General features: G+C 42.8%; 2 protein-coding genes across 8 annotated transcripts in view; one reads left to right on the top strand and one right to left on the bottom strand.

The window, feature by feature from the left end:
- Window positions 1-5,249: 5,249 nt before the first annotated feature.
- LOC135509143 (V-type proton ATPase subunit E 1-like) lies at window positions 5,250-10,422 on the top strand. Its single transcript, XM_064929544.1, has 9 exons — window positions 5,250-5,477; window positions 6,475-6,540; window positions 6,620-6,729; window positions 7,846-7,912; window positions 8,027-8,116; window positions 8,253-8,321; window positions 8,478-8,572; window positions 9,179-9,266; window positions 9,498-10,422. Exons 1-9 carry the CDS (start codon window positions 5,445-5,447, stop codon window positions 9,558-9,560), a joined length of 681 nt encoding a protein of 226 aa, XP_064785616.1. The 5' UTR covers window positions 5,250-5,444; the 3' UTR covers window positions 9,561-10,422.
- A 10-nt stretch (window positions 10,423-10,432) lies between these two features.
- Window positions 10,433-19,183, bottom strand: part of LOC135509145 (mitochondrial glutamate carrier 1-like) — a 48,560-nt gene continuing 39,809 nt past the window's right edge. For 2 of the 7 annotated variants that reach the window (XM_064929548.1, XM_064929547.1), the window contains 8 exons: window positions 16,487-16,609; window positions 14,181-14,236; window positions 13,507-13,952; window positions 13,251-13,409; window positions 12,351-12,517; window positions 11,919-11,988; window positions 11,738-11,833; window positions 10,522-11,446 (listed from right to left, as the gene is read on the bottom strand). In XM_064929548.1, coding sequence (XP_064785620.1) covers window positions 13,813-13,952; window positions 14,181-14,236; window positions 16,487-16,609 — 319 coding nt within the window. In that variant the 3' untranslated portion in view covers window positions 10,522-11,446; window positions 11,738-11,833; window positions 11,919-11,988; ... (1 more) ...; window positions 13,251-13,409; window positions 13,507-13,812. The other 5 variants (XR_010450900.1, XM_064929546.1, XR_010450898.1 and 2 more) reach the window with 5 other exon arrangements.

Genomic DNA, 19,183 nt, shown 5'->3' with positions numbered 1-19,183 from the left:
CCTTTAACTTCTTCTTTAAGAGGCTCCTCTGTCCTCCACTCGTTACCTGTATTAATGGCACCTGTTTGAACTTGTTATCAGTATAAAAGACACCTGTCCACAACCTCAAACAGTCACACTCCAAACTCCACTAAGGCCAAGACCAAAGAGCTGTCAAAGGACACCAGAAACAAAATTGTAGACCTGCACCAGGCTGGGAAGACTGAATCTGCAATAGGTAGGCAGCTTGGTTTTAAGAAATCAACTGTGGGAGCAATTATTAGGAAATGGAGGACATAAAAGATCACTGATAATCTCCCTCGATCTGGGGCTCCACGCAAGATCTCATCCTGAGGGGTCAAAATGATCCCAGAACCACACGGGGGGACCTAGTGAATGACCTGCAGAGAGCTGGGACCAAAGTAATAAAGCCTACCATCAGTAACACACTACGCCGCCAGGGACTCAACTCCTGCAGTGCCAGACGTGTCCCCCTGCTTAAGCCAGTACATGTCCAGGCCCGTCTGGTGGTAGAAAGTGTAAGCAGAGTGAGCTGAAGACAGGAGGAGAAATGGAAGTGAATGAGGTTGAAGTCTCGGAGGTGGTAGGTTTGATGAAGTTCTTGGAGCCTGAGGCTTGCACGAGGGTCAGGATAAAGAAGAGTCTGACAGTAGGAGTAAAGTTTTTGGAAAACGTGGACCAGAAGTGGTCTTGTGATAATTGTTTGTGTTTCTGCTGCTCAGAGGGAGAAGGCTCTCCGAGTTAAACGAATGGGGGGCAAGATGTGAATTGTTTTGCTCTCAAGAAAAGGGCGTCATTGAAAGGAGTAATTACTGACATAGCAGAAAATGTCAAAGTTGACCAACTGAAGGGGAAGATTCTCTGTGTTTGTGATGCTTGTCGTTTGGTGCGACGCAGACAGGGTGAGGTGAGTGGTGAAACAGAAGAATCATTGTCTGTTCTTTTGAGTTTTGATGTTGAGTCTTTGCCTGATAATGTGATATTCAGATATAAGTTATCTTGCACAAGATTTTGTGCCAAATACATTACGTTGTTACAGGTGTCAAACTTATGGGCATGTGGCAGCAGAGTGTAGGAGGGAGGTTCATAGGTGTGAGAAGTGTGCAGAAGGGCATGACACAAAGGAATGTGTAGCATTGGGAAAAGTAGTGGTATGTGCTAATTGTAGGGGTGTCCATGGGGCTGGAGATCAGAAATTTCCAGTGTGAGATAGGCAGGTTGAGGGTTCCAGGGTTAGAGAAGTGCAGAAGTTGTCATATGCTGAGGCAGTGGAGAAAGTAGAGGAAGATGGGTCAATGGAGAAGGATCCTGAGAGGAGTGGTGTGAGTAGTAGATCTGTACCAGTACAGAGTGTCACGAACCGGCTCAAAGCCCGTAACAAAGGGAGACAATGTGGCGATAAGGAGTAACCAAAATATATATTTATTAAAGCAACTAAGGAAAATATACAGTGGTGTGTGTAATCAGTAGTGTCAGTGAGTGTTTTGCATGCATGAATGTGATAATGCAGGGTGTTGAAAGGTGCCAATGCAAGAAAACAAAAACAAACAAACAAACAAACAAACAAACAAACAAACAAACAAACAAACAAACGCCACCAAGAACCACAATCTACTAAGGTGTCTGCATGGAGAGAGTCTCCTCCATGAATGTGGAAGAGGTCTATTTATCCTGGGACACACCTGGCCCAGGTGTTTCCCATGTAGCTGACGACCCTCCCCAACTCTGCCCACCGGCATCCTAATAAGGAAACAAGAACAAAGACAGAATACGGCAGACAGAGTGGGAGGGTCGTCACAAGAGGGATAGGCCAACAAGTGATATATATTTCAGTAAGATTGGATTTTTTGCATTTATAGCAATGGTTATCAACTGTACTGCAGGGATGGAACGTAAGTTGCAGAAAATTGAGGTTGTGGTGGCAGCTGCAGAGAGGAAGCAGAATAGTTACAGGGTGTTAAGTGGTTGTGTCCAGTGGCGGTTTTAGCATGTAAATCTTGGTGGGGCAAAAAAGTATAAAAGTGGGACGCATGCCAGCAAAGCCACTATACAACATAACACAACACTAAACTTTACATCAATTGCACTATAACGTTGACAAACGGTGCCCACAAACTGTTAGGGCCTACATAAAGCTGTCCCAACAGCAGTCCCATCTTACCACTGCTACACCTGGCAGCAAAGCCTTGTCTGGCAATGAAACAGTTAATTCAGCCTCATTTACTGCCTTTAAAAAAACATAGCTGATATGGCTGACTTGCTTAACAAATGTGGTTTCTAATGACAATTGAGATGTACAAACTATTCCATAAGGGGATGACAAGTGGATAAGAGGCAAGCCATAATTTCGATTAAGACATGAATGAGCGAGCTAGGACGGATTTAGTCAATATATCTATTTGTATAGCACTTTTGAAATGTACGGCGACAGATTTCAGAACATGGGCCGTTCTTACAGTGTTCTCCCTGTACACCAAGTCAGAACCGTAGGATAAATAAAGGGGGCATGAAGCAAAAATGAAAGCTCTTACAATATTTGATGATTACATTTCTCTGAAACAGGTTATGGGCTACATGTGCACCACCAAGTCAGAACAATAGGTGAAATTAAGAGGGGTAAATAGACCAAATTATTAGGGTGAGGCACATGGGCTACTAACATCTTACTACACATCATACACTTAGTATTACTTTCTTAGCTACAGTATACATATATCCCTGGTATATTACATAATTTATGCAGCAGCATACAAGACATTTTTGGACTAAATCAAATCAAATCAAATTTATTTATATAGCCCTTCGTACATCAGCTGATATCTCAAAGTGCTGTACAGAAACCCAGCCTAAAACCCCAAACAGCAAGCAATGCAGGTGTAGAAGCACGGTGGCTAGGAAAAACTCCCTAGAAAAGCCAAAACCTAGGAAGAAACCTAGAGAGGAACCAGGCTATGTGGGGTGGCCAGTCCTCTTCTGGCTGTGCCGGGTAGAGATTATAACAGAACATGGCCAAGATGTTCAAATGTTCATAAATGACCAGCATGGTCGAATAATAATAAGGCAGAACAGTTGAAACTGGAGCAGCAGCACGGCCAGGTGGACTGGGGACAGCAAGGAGTCATCATGTCAAGTAGTCCTGGGGCATGGTCCTAGGGCCGCGGTTCAGTTGAAACTGGAGCAGCAGCACGGCCAGGTGGACTGGGGACAGCAAGGAGTCATCATGTCAGGTAGTCCTGGGGCATGGTCCTAGGGCTCAGGTCCTCCGAGAGAGAAGGAGAGAATTAGAGAACGCACACTTAGATTCACACAGGACACCGAATTGGACAGGAGAAGTACTCCAGATATAACAAACTGACCCCAGCCCCCCGACACATAAACTACTGCAGCATAAATACTGAAGGCTGAGACAGGAGGGGTCAGGAGACACTGTGGCCCCACCCGAGGACACCCCGGACAGGGCCAAACAGGAAGGATATAACCCCACCCACTATGCCAAAGCACAGCCCCCACACCACTGGAGGGATATCTTCAACCACCAACTTACCATCCTGAGACAAAGCTGAGTATAGCCCGCAAAGATCTCCGCCACGGCACAACCCAAGGGGGGGCGCCAACCCAGACAGGATGACCACATCAGTGAATCAACCCACTCAGGTGACGCACCCCCTCAGGGACGGCATGAGAGAGCCCCAGCAAGCCAGTGACTCAGCCCCTGTAATAGGGTTAGAGGCAGAGAATCCCAGTGGAAAGAGGGGAACCGGCCAGGCAGAGACAGCAAGGGTGGTTCGTTGCTCCAGAGCCTTTCCGTTCACCTTCCCACTCCTGGGCCAGACTACACTCAATCATATGACCCACTGAAGAGATGAGTCTTCAGTAAAGACTTAAAGGTTGAGACCGAGTTTGCGTCTCTGACATGGGTAGGCAGACCGTTCCATAAAAATGGAGCTCTATAGGAGAAAGCCCTGCCTCCAGCTGTTTGCTTAGAAATTCTAGGGACAATTAGGAGGCCTGCGTCTTGTGACCGTAGCGTACGTGTAGGTATGTACGGCAGGACCAAATCAGAGAGATAGGTAGGAGCAAGCCCATGCAATGCTTTGTAGGTTAGCAGTAAAACCTTGAAATCAGCCCTTGCTTTGACAGGAAGCCAGTGTAGGGAGGCTAGCACTGGAGTAATATGATCAAATTTTTTGGTTCTAGTCAGGATTCTAGCAGCCGTATTTAGCACTAACTGAAGTTTATTTAGTGCTTTATCCGGGTAGCCGGAAAGTAGAGCATTGCAGTAGTCTAACCTAGAAGTGACAAAAGCATGGATTAATTTTTCTGCATCATTTTTGGACAGAAAGTTTCTGATTTTTGCAATGTTACGTAGATGGAAAAAAGCTGTCCTTGAAATGGTCTTGATATGTTCTTCAAAAGAGAGATCAGGGTCCAGAGTAACGCCGAGGTCCTTCACAGTTTTATTTGAGATGACTGTACAACCATTAAGATTGACTAAGCTTGTTGTGCTGTGCTCACTTGAAAAGGAAGGTGGCGCTGCGGTCCTTCGTAGGCAAATTTTGTCATTCTCTGGATGTATGGTGCTATCGACGTCAATGACGTCATTGATCTTCACGTCGTAGCTCTAGAAAGAGGCCGGATTTACAATTCCAAGTTCGATGACCATTCAAAGCGTATTTTCCCAGTCGGAGCTCGTTTATTCCGAATTTACCAGTTGTCTTGAACTTGCTGAAGTCAAGTTTTCGCAGTTCCGAGTTAACAATTGTTTTGAGCATGGCACAAATGATGCTTCATTGACAGCTTGGCCAATGTTGAACGTTTATTGAACGTTGAACGTCAATTTATCTGTGGCCAATGACTTTGAGCCTTCTTGGATAGGCACTTCTAATGTAACTCTATGGCAGCACCCAAGGGGCTATTTTCGAGGTCTAACATTAGACCTTTTGGTGACGTAGCATCCGCATGAGTGACAAAACACTGAGCCAATCACGGCTCAAAGCTCCGTGTTTTCTGCTGGCTTGCACCACCACCAATAGATTGAAATAGTGGAGTAGGATGGGGTTATTTTCTTATTTTATTTCTAAAACAAGTTGTGAGTGTCGTGTTAGATGGTAGGGTATTTGTTTATTTATTTTTTCAAGCGAAGTATAAGGGAGTTGTACTCCAGTCTAGTAGGTGGCGGTAATGCAACATTCATTGGATGCCAACCGCCGTTAAACCTCATCAAAGAAGAAGTAAACCGACCCTTGTTGTGAACGCGCAGTTCTCTGTCACCCAGTCAGCTGACATTCAGTGCCAGTTTGTTGCTTGTCATTAGGCCCATGTTTTTAGGTCGTGTATGAGCAACTGAAAATCTATTAGTCAAATCAAGTAGCTGATTATTATTAGTCAGTTGTTTTCTAGCTACCTTTATTAGTAAGCAAAAAACAACAACTGAAGAACCAGCCATGGCGCTCAGCGATGCCGACGTACAGAAACAGGTAACATTATCTTGCTTGCTAAAGCTAGCTATCTAGTTAGCTTTTCTAGCTAGCTAAGTTTTGCTTACACAAACTATTATAAAGTAGAAAATGTCATCTGTGTGCTTTCTTTTTAGTTGGCTATGCTAACATGTCTGTTTTGTTAGATATACAGTTAGCTATATATTTGTCAGCTCTCACCAAATGTCAAAATAGCTACTATAGTTCGATGCATCATGGCACTTCCCCTTATGATTCAAAATGTATCTAACTGTCCAGTATTTCTATGAAATATGATGTATAATTAATTACAATATGAGTGAAATAGTTTTCCTTCACAAAAATGTATTTAGTATGTTAAAAAGCAGCTTTTATGTGTGGGCATAACGTTACTCCAACAACAGAATGATGTGTGCTTATACTTTACATTAATAAAAATGATATGTAGACCGTTGATTGGCAGCTCCTCCTCGTCTATGAGGAAATAACTTTTTGAAACGGTCTATTTAGATACAAGTTTGAGGTTGTTTTTGTTTTATTAAGTGTTTTTTTTCTCCCAATTCATGCTTTGGCCACATACGAGTATAGGATGAGTCAAACATTATTTGGATATGAGTTAACAGAATATTCACCTCTAAAAGTGAGATTTTCACTGGACAGTTAGGCCTAGTTTAATTTAGCAAGTTAGAGAACAAGCTAATTAATTGGTGCTTTCTATGCATATCAACCCACTCAAATCCATGAGTAGATTGGTTTGCCATGCCAGTAATTTGCTTTGCCTTGATATATTGTGCCTCTGGGTTTTTGTGTTGGAAAGGCACTTTGGGAATCAATAATGCCCACCTGCCTAATGTTTTAGAGTGCATTATATGAAAGATGGCATACAGGCAACAATGTACTGCGTCTAGGCATAGCTAGTTTAAAAAAATTGCCTTTGGGACCTATGACGGTGGATTCCTCACTTGTTCATGAGAATTAGTTCTACACACTTCTTCATCCCCTGTTTCTCCTTGGACAGATCAAGCATATGATGGCCTTCATTGAACAGGAAGCCAATGAGAAAGCAGAAGAAATTGATGCAAAGGTAATACTCTCCCATCTAGCCTGCAAGTCTGGTAAAGGTACTGTACAAAATATTAACACATTTGTGTCTGCTCCTAAAGGCAGAAGAGGAGTTCAACATTGAGAAGGGCCGTCTGGTGCAGACACAAAGGCTCAAGATCATGGAGTACTATGAGAAAAAAGAAAAGCAGATCGACCAGCAGAAGAAAATGTGTGTTCCCCCCCCCCCCCGTTATATCCCAGCAGTTGGAGTTAATTCTTCTCAGCTGAATGGGACATACTCTTCATAATGATATCTTTTCTGGAGGCAGATCCTAATTTAAACAGTGCGACATTTTGGCAATTACTACTTCTTCTTACCCAGTCAGATGAACTCAGTGATATGTCTCTGCGTGCAGTTTGAAAGTGTTTGCGCGATGACTGGAAGTCTACAGGAACAGCTAGCATGCTAGTATGCTAACTACAAAATGACGCCGTGACATCAATATTCTGCCCTACCAAGCAAAAAGCAGTGGTGGAAAAAGTACCCAATTGTCATACTCGAGTAAAAGTAAAGATAGCTTAACAGAAAATGACTCAAGTGAAAGTCATCCAGTAATATACTACTTGAGTAAAAGTATTTGATTTTAAATATACTTAAGTATCAAAAGTAAATGTAATTTCAAAAATATGCTAAAGTACCAAAAGGTCAAGTATAAAAAAAATTAACATTCCTTATGGCAAACCAGATGGCACGATTTCTTTGTTTTTGTTTTTTTCACAGTTAGTCAGGGGCACACTCCAACACTCAGACATAGTTTAAAAATGAAGCGTTTGTGTTTAATGAGTCCATCAAATCAGTGGCAATAGGAATGAGCCAGGATGTTCTCTCAATTTTCCTGTCCTGTTAAGCATTCAGTAGTACTTTTGGGGAAAATGTATGGAGTAAAAATTACATTATTTTATTTAGGAATGTAGTGGAGTAAAAGTTGTCAAAATATAAATAGTAAAGTACAGATACCCCCCAAAAATGACTTAAGTAGTACTTTAAGTACTAACTTTATGCAGTTACTGCTAACATGACCCCCATTTTCTCCAAAACACAATACAATATAGGCAGGATACTTGTCCACATGATTAAGCATGTATTTAATGTAGCAAAAATTATATTAACTCATTTTCAACCAAATGAGCAGTTTTTTTACCTTCTTGGTAGAGCAGTATTCTTCCCTTTTGCACCATAATTTGTTCTCTCCATGTTGTCCTGTCCAAACCATGTGTTGTGCTTCCCATTGATAAGAGTACTTGACTGCCAGTCTGACACTTAATATTTGGCTTCTCCACACAGTCAGATGTCCAACCTGATGAACCTGGCTCGACTGAAGGTGCTGAAAGCTCGTGATGACATGATTTCGGTTAGTGGCGGCTTTCCTGCAATTATCTGACCACATTAAATTTTTCGCCTATCAACAACATTTTAGATTTCTTGTTGCTAGTGATGTCTGATTCTTTTTCTTTCTGTGTGTCAGGATCTGCTAACTGAGGCTCGTCAGAGGCTGGCTAACATTGCCAAGGACCCGGCGAGGTACCCTGCCTTGTTGGTGGGGCTAGTTCTGCAGGTAGTCTTTCTGTGCGCTCAGGAGTAATCCGACTCATGTAGGCTGACAGAAGTTTGCCGTGCCGCTTATACTCACTGTCATGCAATGAACCATGGCTACTATATGTGGTCTAATTATGTCCGGACCTCAATTTCAGGGATTCTACCAACTGCTGGAGCCCAAAGTGATAATTCGCTGCCGGCAGCAGGACATTGCCATGGTTCAGGTCAGTGTTATGTTATTAGGGATACCTTGTTCAGTCACTTCAATTCTTTGCCATTGTCTGTGTATCATGACTGATTTCAGCTTGTATTATGACTTGAATTGGCCTACTTGTGTTTGAGAATTTGGATTCATTCACAATTTGGTTTTCACCATACAGGCTGCTGTTCAGAAAAATATCCCCATCTATAAAGCTGCTGTGAAGAGCAAAATTGAGGTCGGCATTGACCAAGACCGGCACCTTTCACCAGACATGTATGAGATTCCTTTTCATTTCACATTAATTGTGGCGAAACAAAGAGCACATCAATGACTAAGAGGTACAATAACAACCCAACAACCAGGATGCTAAAATGGGAGTCAGGTAGCCTAGCAGTTAAGAGCGTTGGGCCAGTAAAAGAAAGGTCGCTGGTTCGAATCCCTGAGCCGGCAAGGTGGAAAAAATCTGTCGTTTTGCCCTTGAGCAAGGCAGTTAACCACCAACAACAACTGCTCCCGGGTGCTGACGATGCCGAAGTTGATTAAGGCCGCCCCCTGCACCTCTCTGATTAAGGTGTTGGGTTAAATGCGGAAGACACATTTCAGTTGAATGCATTGTTGTTCAACTGACTAGATATCCCCATTCCCTAAAATAGAGTGCATGTATTTGTATTCGGCACATTAGCAATGCAAAGGAATGGGAGAGATTACATCTACTTTACTGTTATGTTAAAATGGTTTTACATCTGTTTTTGAACGTTAACTTTATCACACTGTGCAAATTAGGTCTATCCATGTGATTGATTGAGATAAGAGGACATAAGCAAGCTATAGTGGTCCTTCAGCGAGTGACTGTGACCTGTATGATTCTGGTGTCCACAGCTCTGGAGGTATTGAGATGTACAACGCTAATGGGAAGATCAAGGTAGCCAACACCCTGGAGAGCAGGCTAGACCTCATGGCCCAGCAGGTACAGTATTGACATATTAGGCAGAAGAGGGGTTAGGAATCACAATAGAAATACCCCAAACACTAACCCAAGTATGTCACATGTACTCCAACAGGATGAGGTTTTTTTGAATCTGCTTGATCTTATCTACCTTAATATCCTTCGTAAGCTCGGTTGATGAGTACTCTGTATCCTGAGTAGAACCAGGACAGCTCGGTATTCTCTCTGACCTTTCTGTTTGTTCTCTGACAGATGATGCCTGAGGTCAGAACGGCTCTGTTCGGTGCCAACCCGAACCGTAAGTTTTTGGACTAAAAGATGGTGATGCTGTTGGAGACAAAGGTTAAGGGATCATTGGAAGTGTTACTGCGAACAAGCCTCTCATTTGGGCTGGATATGTTGAAAGTTGAGCAGAGCCTAAGAACACCCTTTCTCTGATCTTCCCAACTTTAATCACTTATCTATATGATCTTCCAAAGTAAATTGTTTTATGAGACACGATGTGAGGGCGAATGTGTGTTGTCTGGTGTCAAGGGTAGGTGGCTTTCACAAGTGTTTTATACTACCTCCTCAGTTTAACACTGCTCCCCTCCCATCACTAAGGGTTGTCTGATTGTCCCCTTACTTTCACTTGAGGAATAATCAAGTTATTTTTGTTTACTGTAAGGTGTCCAAACACCTAACAGGGTGGCTGCCTCCGTATTCCTTTTGATGTTTGTGTGTATTTTGTGTGTTGAGTGGGAACATATTGGATTGGAGAATGAATGTCTTTTGTTGTTATTTACCCATGTGATTAACAATACATATGCAACAAAGAAACATGAATATTCACTGTTTGTACACAGATTGTTCATTCAATTCAGATGTTCTCCAATGAAGAATAAAATGGTTATTCCAACCCTATCATAAAATGTATAAAACAAAATGCTTTCATTGCCACCTAGTGGACTTAATCCAAAGTGCGTTGGCAAGAACCTGGTACTTTTTAAAATGCATCTTATCATAGTATAGCCTAAATTGTACATCAAACTAACTTCTGCTGAATTGCAAAATGTGTAAGATAAACGCAAGATGTTTTGGATGAGAATCCAGCACCAGAAATAAGGCTTTATTTGCATCATTTTTATTGTTTGCATGACATGTAATTCAAAGATGCATTAAAAAAGGTTAAGCTATCTCTGAAGAGGTTTGCTTCTGAGCCTGAGTTGTGGAGAACAGGAAGGTAAGACTTCTGAGTGCAGGCCCAACAGTCTTAACCTGTAGGAGAAGAGCCTGGCTGTTCAGTGGGTTACAGTACAGAGACTAGGATTAAAGCATTAACAGGAGGAGTCCAAGATTACAACTCTGGACTCACGGATGGGAAAGAAACTCACTGGGAAGGAAAGCCAATGTGGAGGTTGTCCTTTTTCATGAAACGAAAAGGATCTCTGTGAAAGGTGGACCAATTGCTTTGAATTGCCGGACACATTTTAGACTTCTCATGGCAGTGTAGTCAGCATTACACAACATTAGTAAATAAAATGTTTGATAGTTTAAAAACAAATGTTGATGGATTTGTCACTTACATATAAAGTGCTTTTGTCAAACCATGATAGCTTGGTAACTTCCTTAGTGATGGCATAGTCAAGGAGCCTTTGCATAAGAACCATGGAGAGTAATCTCTCCCTCAATTCACTGCTGAATGAAGCAGTATGTTTTGTACTGTAAGGGACACTGACACATGCTGCTGCTATCCCAGTAGCCCTAGCAACTGCTCTCCTACGCCCAGGAAGTAGACCCCCTGTGTGATGCCAAAGAGGGGGTTGATGACCAGTGCGCGACTAGTTGCCTCCTTGAGGAATGTTGCTGCGCACTTTAATTCAAATTTATTTATACAGCCCTTCGTACATCAGCTGATATCTCAAAGTGCTGTACAGAAACCCAGCCTAAAACCCCAAACAGCAAGCAATGCAGGTGTAGAAGCACGGTGGCTAGGAAAAACTCCCTAGAAAGGCCGAAACCCAGAGAGGAACCGGGTGTGCCGGGTGGAGATTATAACAGAACATGGCCAAGATGTTCAAATGTTCATAAATGACCAGCATGGTCTAATAATAATAAGGCAGAACAGTTGAAACTGGAGCAGCAGCACGGCCAGGTGGACTGGGAACAGCAAGGAGTCATCATGTCAGGTAGTCCTGAGGCATGGTCCTAGGGCTCAGGTCCTCAGAGAGAGAGAGAGAAAGAGAGAATTAGAGAGAGCACACTTAAATTCACACAGGACACCGAATAGGACAGGAGAAGTACTCCAGATATAACAAACTGACCCTAGCCCCCCGACACATAAACTACTGCAGCATAAATACTGGAGGCTGAGACAGGAGGGGTCAGGAGACACTGTGGCCCCATCCGAGGACACCCCTGGACAGGGCCAAACAGGAAGGATATAACCCCACCCACTTTGCCAAAGCACAGCCCCCACACCCCTAGAGGGATATCTTCAACCACCAACTTACCATCCTGAGACAAGGCCGAGTATAGCCCACAAAGATCTCCGTCACGGCACAACCCAAAGGGGGGCGCCAACCCAGACAGGAAGATCACAGATCCTCCTATGGAAGTGTGAGAAACCTGCTGTCAACCAAAGGTTAGCACATACATATTGGAGAAATGTGTGTTTTATGGTGCAAGCCTTACTGTGTGCAGTCAACAATGCCACGGTATGTGTCCTCCCCCTTCTGCAAGGTCTGTATACGAGTCTTTATGACTGCCAACAAACACACACACACTGAAACCAATGTAAACTCAACTGCCCTTAAAGTACAGACAATGTGGGGATCATGCTCTGGGATTGCAGAGTTATTGATAATGTATTTAATACCATTGTAATTGGGGTCTCATGGTATAATTTAATTGTAATCCGCTAATCAAATGAAATAGCCTTTGCAATCCCAACCCAACACAGGAATCAGCCCTTACAAACTGCCCCTGTATGACATCTACAGATTAGATGGTCTTATTGTGGACATTAACGTTTAGGACTGAATTACATGCACTGCTACTGAATACAGTGGTTTATCTCTCCTTTATGGGGCTCTCCCTGCCCTTCCCTGCCTCTGTCTCTCTCACCGTCAAGTGGTGTGACAGCTACAGCTGCCACTGATCCGGCTGTGCAGCCTGCTGTGAAGGACTGCAGGAAGGGGCCCGCTCCTGCAAGTCTCCATGACTACTCGGCCCTTCCCAGCGTGTTCAGGTTGGTGAACAGCGGGAAGTAGATCATAGAGAAAGGAAAATCCCTGGAATACGAAAAGAACGCAGGCATGTTTCAGTCGGTCCACAGCTAGATTCAGCCTGCCAGACATACAATAACTGCAGTAACCTATTGATTTATGTTGGCCTTGATTAGCCAGGGTGCCAGACCACACATACAGTAAGTACTGTACATATGTAAAAGACAAACGTATCAACAAAAATATTGAACGGAGCGATGCAATATGTGGTTTATGTAAATCAGGCAGCCTTTACAAGAAGTAAATCAAAGTCTTTGCCACAAACTAATCACCAGTAATGAGTCAAATCAGGCCTGACAGTGAGTCTAGCAGGTTACCTCAGTTCAGTCAGTTCAGGATTATGTCATTCCGAACTGAACAAGAGAAATGTGTGTGTGTGTGCTTCACAGGAGGCTGCTGAGGGGAGGACGGGTCATATTGATGTACGGAACAGCGCGAATGGAATGGCATCTAACACCTGGAACCATGTTTTTAATGTACAGTATTTGATACCATTCCACTGATTCCGCTCCAGCCATTACCACGAGCCCATCCTCCCCATTTACGGGGCCTCAACCTCCTGTTGTGTGCTTGTACCACAGGGAGTGAGTTGAGTGATTGAGTGTGTGCGTGCGGTGTGCTTTTGTTTGACACATACAATTTGTATAATATCATTCTTTCCTTTAGCTTTTCACTTTCTATGCTATTTGCCTATGTGGATTTGTCAGAGGCAGAGAGAGAGACAGAGAGAGTGTCACACCTCCCCGGTAGAGGCCTGGCAGGCCGCGTGTCTTCAGTAGCTCCAGGGTAATACGGACGGCAGGGGTCCGAGGTGGAGGGGCAGGCTGGGCTGGAGGAGATGGACCAGGAGCTGGACCAGAAGCTGCAGTGTGTGCTTGGACCACTCTGCTTATGTCAGCTGTCACACACACACATCACATCAGTGCCAAAAAACTTCAGCAGCAGTCTGAGATGTGGTTGGCCTAAGGACAAATGGTTCACAGAACTCAACCAACCTTCCTGCGTCCTGCAAATGGATCTTGAGCATCTCCATGGGTGTGGTCACTATCATCTGGCAGGTCCCCGCCCCACATCCTGCCAGTATCTCCCCCCACAGGGGCAACTTCCTGTGGGCCAAATTACAGGGTTAACAGACTAATAAATAGACACATAGCAATAATAACAATAATGGCACCACCCCTGATAAAATGAGACAGTTTACTGTTGCAATAGCACCTTAGTTCGTCTGACTTTATTACATGAATGTTATGTTAACTTGATGGATAAAAAAGTACTCTAAGGTATGTAAATGTATGTTTCCGTTAAATAGTTAAAAGTGTAAGTGCTGTGCTAGAACAAAAAGTTAGTTTCCCGTCCTTGGAGAGCTTCTGTCTGAAGATATCATTTGCTGCCAGTTTAATGGCATTCTCTGGTGTGACAAGAGTGAGATTCACTGCTGCACCTGCGGACAAAAATAGTAATGGATTATAACAACACAATCTACAGTTAACGTCATTAAAAAAACGTCTCCTGCACTTTCATATGATTAGCTCTAGGCTAGTTAATAACTCTAGGTGCTCAATACTTTCAAAGGGTATAATAAATGGTTAATAGCAGTTATTTCAATTTAGGCCGTGTCAGCTACACTCAACACAGAATTGTACATTACATCAATCCAGGGAAATAGTACCTCGATATATCCCAAAGTAGCCTTCCATCTTTACTGTCTTCGTCAAACAGTCCAGCCTTCACATCAAAAGGAGAAGTATTCAGGTAAAAATCAGTTTGGGTGAACTTTCTGATATATTCATGATATATCTTATAAATCAAATCAAACTTTATTTGTCACATGCCCCAAATACAACAAGTGTAGCCTTTACAGTGAAATGCTTACTTACAAGCCCTTGACCAACAGTGCAGTTTAAGAGGAAGAAAATATTTACCATGTAGACTAATATAAAAAGTAACACAATAAGAATAACAATAACGAGGCTATATACAGGGTGCAACAGTACCGAGTCAGTGTGTGGGGGTACAGGCTTGTTGAGGTAATCTGTACATGTAGATGAGGGCGAAGTGACTATGCTTAGATAACAAACAAACAGCGAGTAGCAGCAGTGTACAAAAGGGAGGGTCAAGGTAAATTGTCTGGTGGTGATTTTATTAATTGTTCAGCAGTCTAATGGCTTGGAGGTAAAAGCTGTTGAGGAGCCTTTTGGTCCTAGACTTGGTGCTCCGGTACCGCTTGCCATGTGATAGCAGAGAAAAACAGTCTATAACTTGGGTGACTGGAGGGCTTTGGGCTTTCCTCTGACACCGCCTAGGATATAGGTCCTGGATGGCAGGAAGCTTGGCCCCAGTGATGTACTGGGCTGTTTGCACTAATATCTGTAGCGCCTTATGGTCAGATGTCGAGCAGTGATGCAACCGGTCAGGATGCTCTTAATGGTGCAGCTGTAGAAACTTTTGAGGATCTGGGGACCCATGGCAAATATTTTCAGTCTCCTGAGGGGAAAAGGTTTTGTTGTGCCCGCTTCACGACATTTAACTGATGCTTATTGACCATGCATAAACAATGAATAGCATTTAGTAATTTGCTTTTCCTTACAATACAGTGTCTTGTCAATCTTAACAAAACCCTACATCACAGAATGTTGGTTGTTCAGCATCACTTAAACACAGCTACACACTACAAACATAATTGATGGACACTTTAAAGTTAGAATCATTAATTGAATCAATAAGCTGAGGGATGGGCCTGTAGAAATGTAACCACTCTTAAATTAATAGACAGCACTATGGATGCAAGGACTGACATCCATGATACTGTTCACATTGTTTACAAACAGAGTAAAACAGGTTTATATATTTGGGTTCTGATGGGGTACAACAGTTGAACTAAGCTCATGAGGCATTTATAAGTTATATTCTTCAAGAATCAATAGGTATATATCATCATTTATAAGTCCAAAAATAGATGTATCAACTCAGGATTCTAACTTGAATTGGTTCACATTTGGTTCACAGTTTGATTTTCCATTGATTTGATTAAACTTCATTAGCAGCTACTAGATTGTTACTTAATTAAAAGACCATGAGTAGTCAGGATGCCAAAGGATCACTCCTGTGCCAACCAGTAACTCACTTCACCAATGTAAATATAGGCTCAATGCCCACTCAACCTTATGATGCCATAGTGTGTACAGATGTTTAGAGATAGACAGTTGTCTGTACTAGACAACCAGTAGAGCCAAGCATGTCAATAACTAGTACTATAGAGTCAAGAATTGATTATTTTTCCTGTCTGATTTCTTGTGGAAGCCACTCAGTATTGTAGAGCTCACCAAAACAGCACCAAACACTTGTTTTGAATGCAAATGTTCAAAAACACATTTGACCTAATCTGCCCTCAGTTTAGTCTGATTACTTGAAAACAATTACTGTGTGCATGAGTCAAAACAGAACTATTCTCTCTTTCATCCAGTTCAATAAACTGTACTTTATTTATTTACTTTTTTATTTTATTGTGTGAACAAAGTAAAAGAGGAACCAAGCCAAGGCAGTAGGTCATCACCACTTACCAAACTCACAAAGTAATAAACAATTTATCTTCCTAAAATGTGAATTTAAACCTAACCTGAACTAGACTCCTAATGTTATGCCTAACCTTAAATACAATTTAAAAAAAGCTTATTTTGGTTTTCATTCATTATTACGAAATAGCCAATTTGGACTTTGCAATGGGGGTTACCTAACTTTCTGCTCAGCCATCCTGTCTCTCATTGGGCTCCAGGCCCACTTCGGTTTCCTTCCTCCTCCTTCTCCCATTGGCACAGCAGCTCAGCCCAAAGGTGTTATCACCACACCTTAACTACACTGCTAATGTTATGCCTAACCTTAAATACAATTTTACAAAAGCTCATTTTGGTTTTCATTAATTTTGACGAAATAGCCAATTTGGACTTTTTGGCTACGGGAAAACAAGGTAGTACTCACATTCCGGTGTGGACTCGGGCACCCTGCTGGTTCTGTAGGCGGGTCTTGGCCCGATCATTATGAAACACACAGCTCACACCCACCAGCCCTGTCACGCCCCCATTAATCAGCTTAGCAGGGAAGCTGCGGAGGAGGGAAACACACACATACACCCACGAAAGAAGCCCGAGTGACACAAATCCATGCATAAACACAGAGGAACACAGGCACACACACAAACAGACACACACCCACACACACACATGGAAAAACACAGACATAAACACTTTGTAAATGGAAATGCTGGCATAGGGCAACACAAAATGTTTCCTCCTTTCACATTATTGTTAGATTGAATCCTCCAGGTTCTAGGTGAAGAGATATATTGCAATGGGGGTTACCTAACTTTCTGCTCAGCCATCCTGTCTCTCATTGGGTTTCCTTCCTCCTTCTCCCATCGGCACAGCAGCTCAGCCCAAAGGTGTCATCACCACTACCGTACCCTTACCGACACATCTGTCTCCAGCACAAATGCAACTTGCCACCTCTATGGTATCAATGTGGTGTCTGTTCTTCCACGGTGGGGAACCAATAGGGTTCCTATCCCCTGTATTTTGTGGCACCCACCACCTGAGCTTAACCAGTGTCCTCTGGCCAGTATTCCTGCTCTGCTGTGCCTCACAGGAATATCAGTGGTCTCTGTCTGTTCCAATAGAGCAAGGCCACACCAATGACAAGGGTCAGGTTACCTTTTCTCATACCTCAGTATCATACAGAGGTCCTATTTATCTCTTTGTAAACTCTCTGAACTGCAGGGACAACTCTTTATGGCAATAGTTGTTCAGAGTATTGCAGAGGATTGAACGTCCACACACTGAATAAGAATTTTGACCATAGATCTTATGATTGAAGGCCATCTTGGTCATTCATTAGCCGGGTCCCAGATCAGTTTGCGCCATCATGCCACTCCATTCCACTCCTTGTCATGTTGGCATAGGACAAGGAGCAGCAAGGAGTTGAAGGCCAGCACAAATACATCCGGTGCCTAAGTGGGTCATTCATAATTCTGAGGCAGAATGTCCTGTGGCTCCCACACAGAAAAATAACATCTTTAGTCTCTCTAATCTTATTGCTAAAAGGGATAAGATGATTTGATCTACCAAGGAGGGCAAACCTGAAAGATGACAAGCTTACCAGTTTCCTTTAGCTGTGTTTGAGATCCACCATTTCCAAAGGACTGAAAAGAGATTCAATGTGAACTTGTAACATTGGTTTGACAAATTTTTTCTGCTAACAATAATTGTCAGAAGCTGATCTGTTATTATGCACAATATTACCCAAGCCGTAAAATCGACATCAGGTGTTCCCACCTACCCTCTTCTCCTCTTGTGCCCTTTCTTCCATTCTTATTTTTTTCTCTCCTTATTTCCTTCTCAGCTCCCTAATTAATCTCTCTTAATCTCCCCACCTTCCTTCCCCTTCTGTCGTTTTTTACCACTGTAAACCATCTCTCTACCCTCGCTTCTCTCCTCCTTTGAAAAAAGAATGAATTCACCTTTCTCCATCTCTCACCTTTGTTTTGACACCATTCTCTTGATTTCCCCTCAGTTCTTATCTTCCACCACAACCATCCTCCTAACTGTTCCTCTGGATCCCTTTCATCTTACAGCTCAGTCTTTTCTAGTGCCCAGTCAGTCACATTCTGCACATGCCTTTCACTGAGCCGCTCTGTGAAACTTTCTTTCAGCTCTGTTCCATTCACACTAGTCCCCTGCCAAAAACACAGACAAGAGTCTTTACCCCATGCCAACTTCAACCCCCCCCAAACCCCAACTGCTTCAAACTGCACCAGATCATCCAGCTCAGACAACATAGCTCATTTTTTGTCTGAAAAATAGGTTTTTATCATGAGAAAGACAGCAGTGGGGAACTTACCCCTGTCAGTGCATCCCACAAGCAGGATCAAGCTGTCCACTTTCCTTTCACTTCAACAATGTGCGCAGCAATGGTGTCAGGATTTGGCCAGGGTTGTTCCGGGTTTTGGTCACTAGATGCCCCCATTGTGCTTTTTGACCTTATGTTTTTTCCCTTGTTCCCCATTATTATTTGCACCTGTGCCTCGTTTCCCCTGATTGTATTTAAACCCTTAGTTTCCCTCAGTTCTGTGCTCTGTGTTTGTATGTTAGCACCCAGCCCTAGTGTTCTGTGTATTCTTGTCGATTCCGGTGGATGCTCTTGTGGACTTCTGTTTTTGAGTATCTCGATTTTTTTTGTGCTATTCCTACCACCTTTTGGATTTGCCATTTTTGTATTGAAGGACTTCTCCTTTTTACTTTATTAAATACACCGTCTTAAGTACTGCTGTGTCTGCCTCATCTTCTGGGTTCTACTGACTATTCGTGGCTCAGTTGGTTAAGTGACTGTTTCTCACTCTGGAGACCCAGGTTCGTAACCGGGTCCTGACAAATGGTAGTCAAGCAGCACAAGCTCCACCCTGCTCTGTTCCAACTATCTGATTTATATGAGTATTGATTTTTAGTATTGATTTATGTTAATGGGACTGAAACTTCTGACATTGATAATTAGTCACATCAATGGCAAATACTTGCATCCCAGCAGTAGTTGTTCATAAAAGTTAATATCACTTTTACACAAACATTTCTTATTTTGTGTTACAATCTGTCACATTACAGTACAAAGAAAATGTAAAAAGGGCAT

This window comes from Oncorhynchus masou, chromosome 22 (assembly GCF_036934945.1).
Source record: "Oncorhynchus masou masou isolate Uvic2021 chromosome 22, UVic_Omas_1.1, whole genome shotgun sequence".
In the NCBI taxonomy this organism is placed as follows: domain Eukaryota; kingdom Metazoa; phylum Chordata; class Actinopteri; order Salmoniformes; family Salmonidae; genus Oncorhynchus; species Oncorhynchus masou.
The sequence above is the reverse complement of the archived record's forward strand: the minus strand, read 5'-3'. Positions and strand labels throughout refer to the sequence as shown.

What these genes read in the sequence shown, in the direction of transcription:
- LOC135509143 (XM_064929544.1), top strand. Translation starts at nt 5,445, where the DNA reads ATGGCGCTCAGCGATGCCGACGTACAGAAACAG. An exon ending in CAGAAGAAATTGATGCAAAG is followed by an intron (nt 6,541 to 6,619) that starts GTAATACTCTCC and finishes CTGCTCCTAAAG; the next exon opens with GCAGAAGAGGAGTTCAACAT. An exon ending in AGGACATTGCCATGGTTCAG is followed by an intron (nt 8,322 to 8,477) that starts GTCAGTGTTATG and finishes TTCACCATACAG; the next exon opens with GCTGCTGTTCAGAAAAATAT.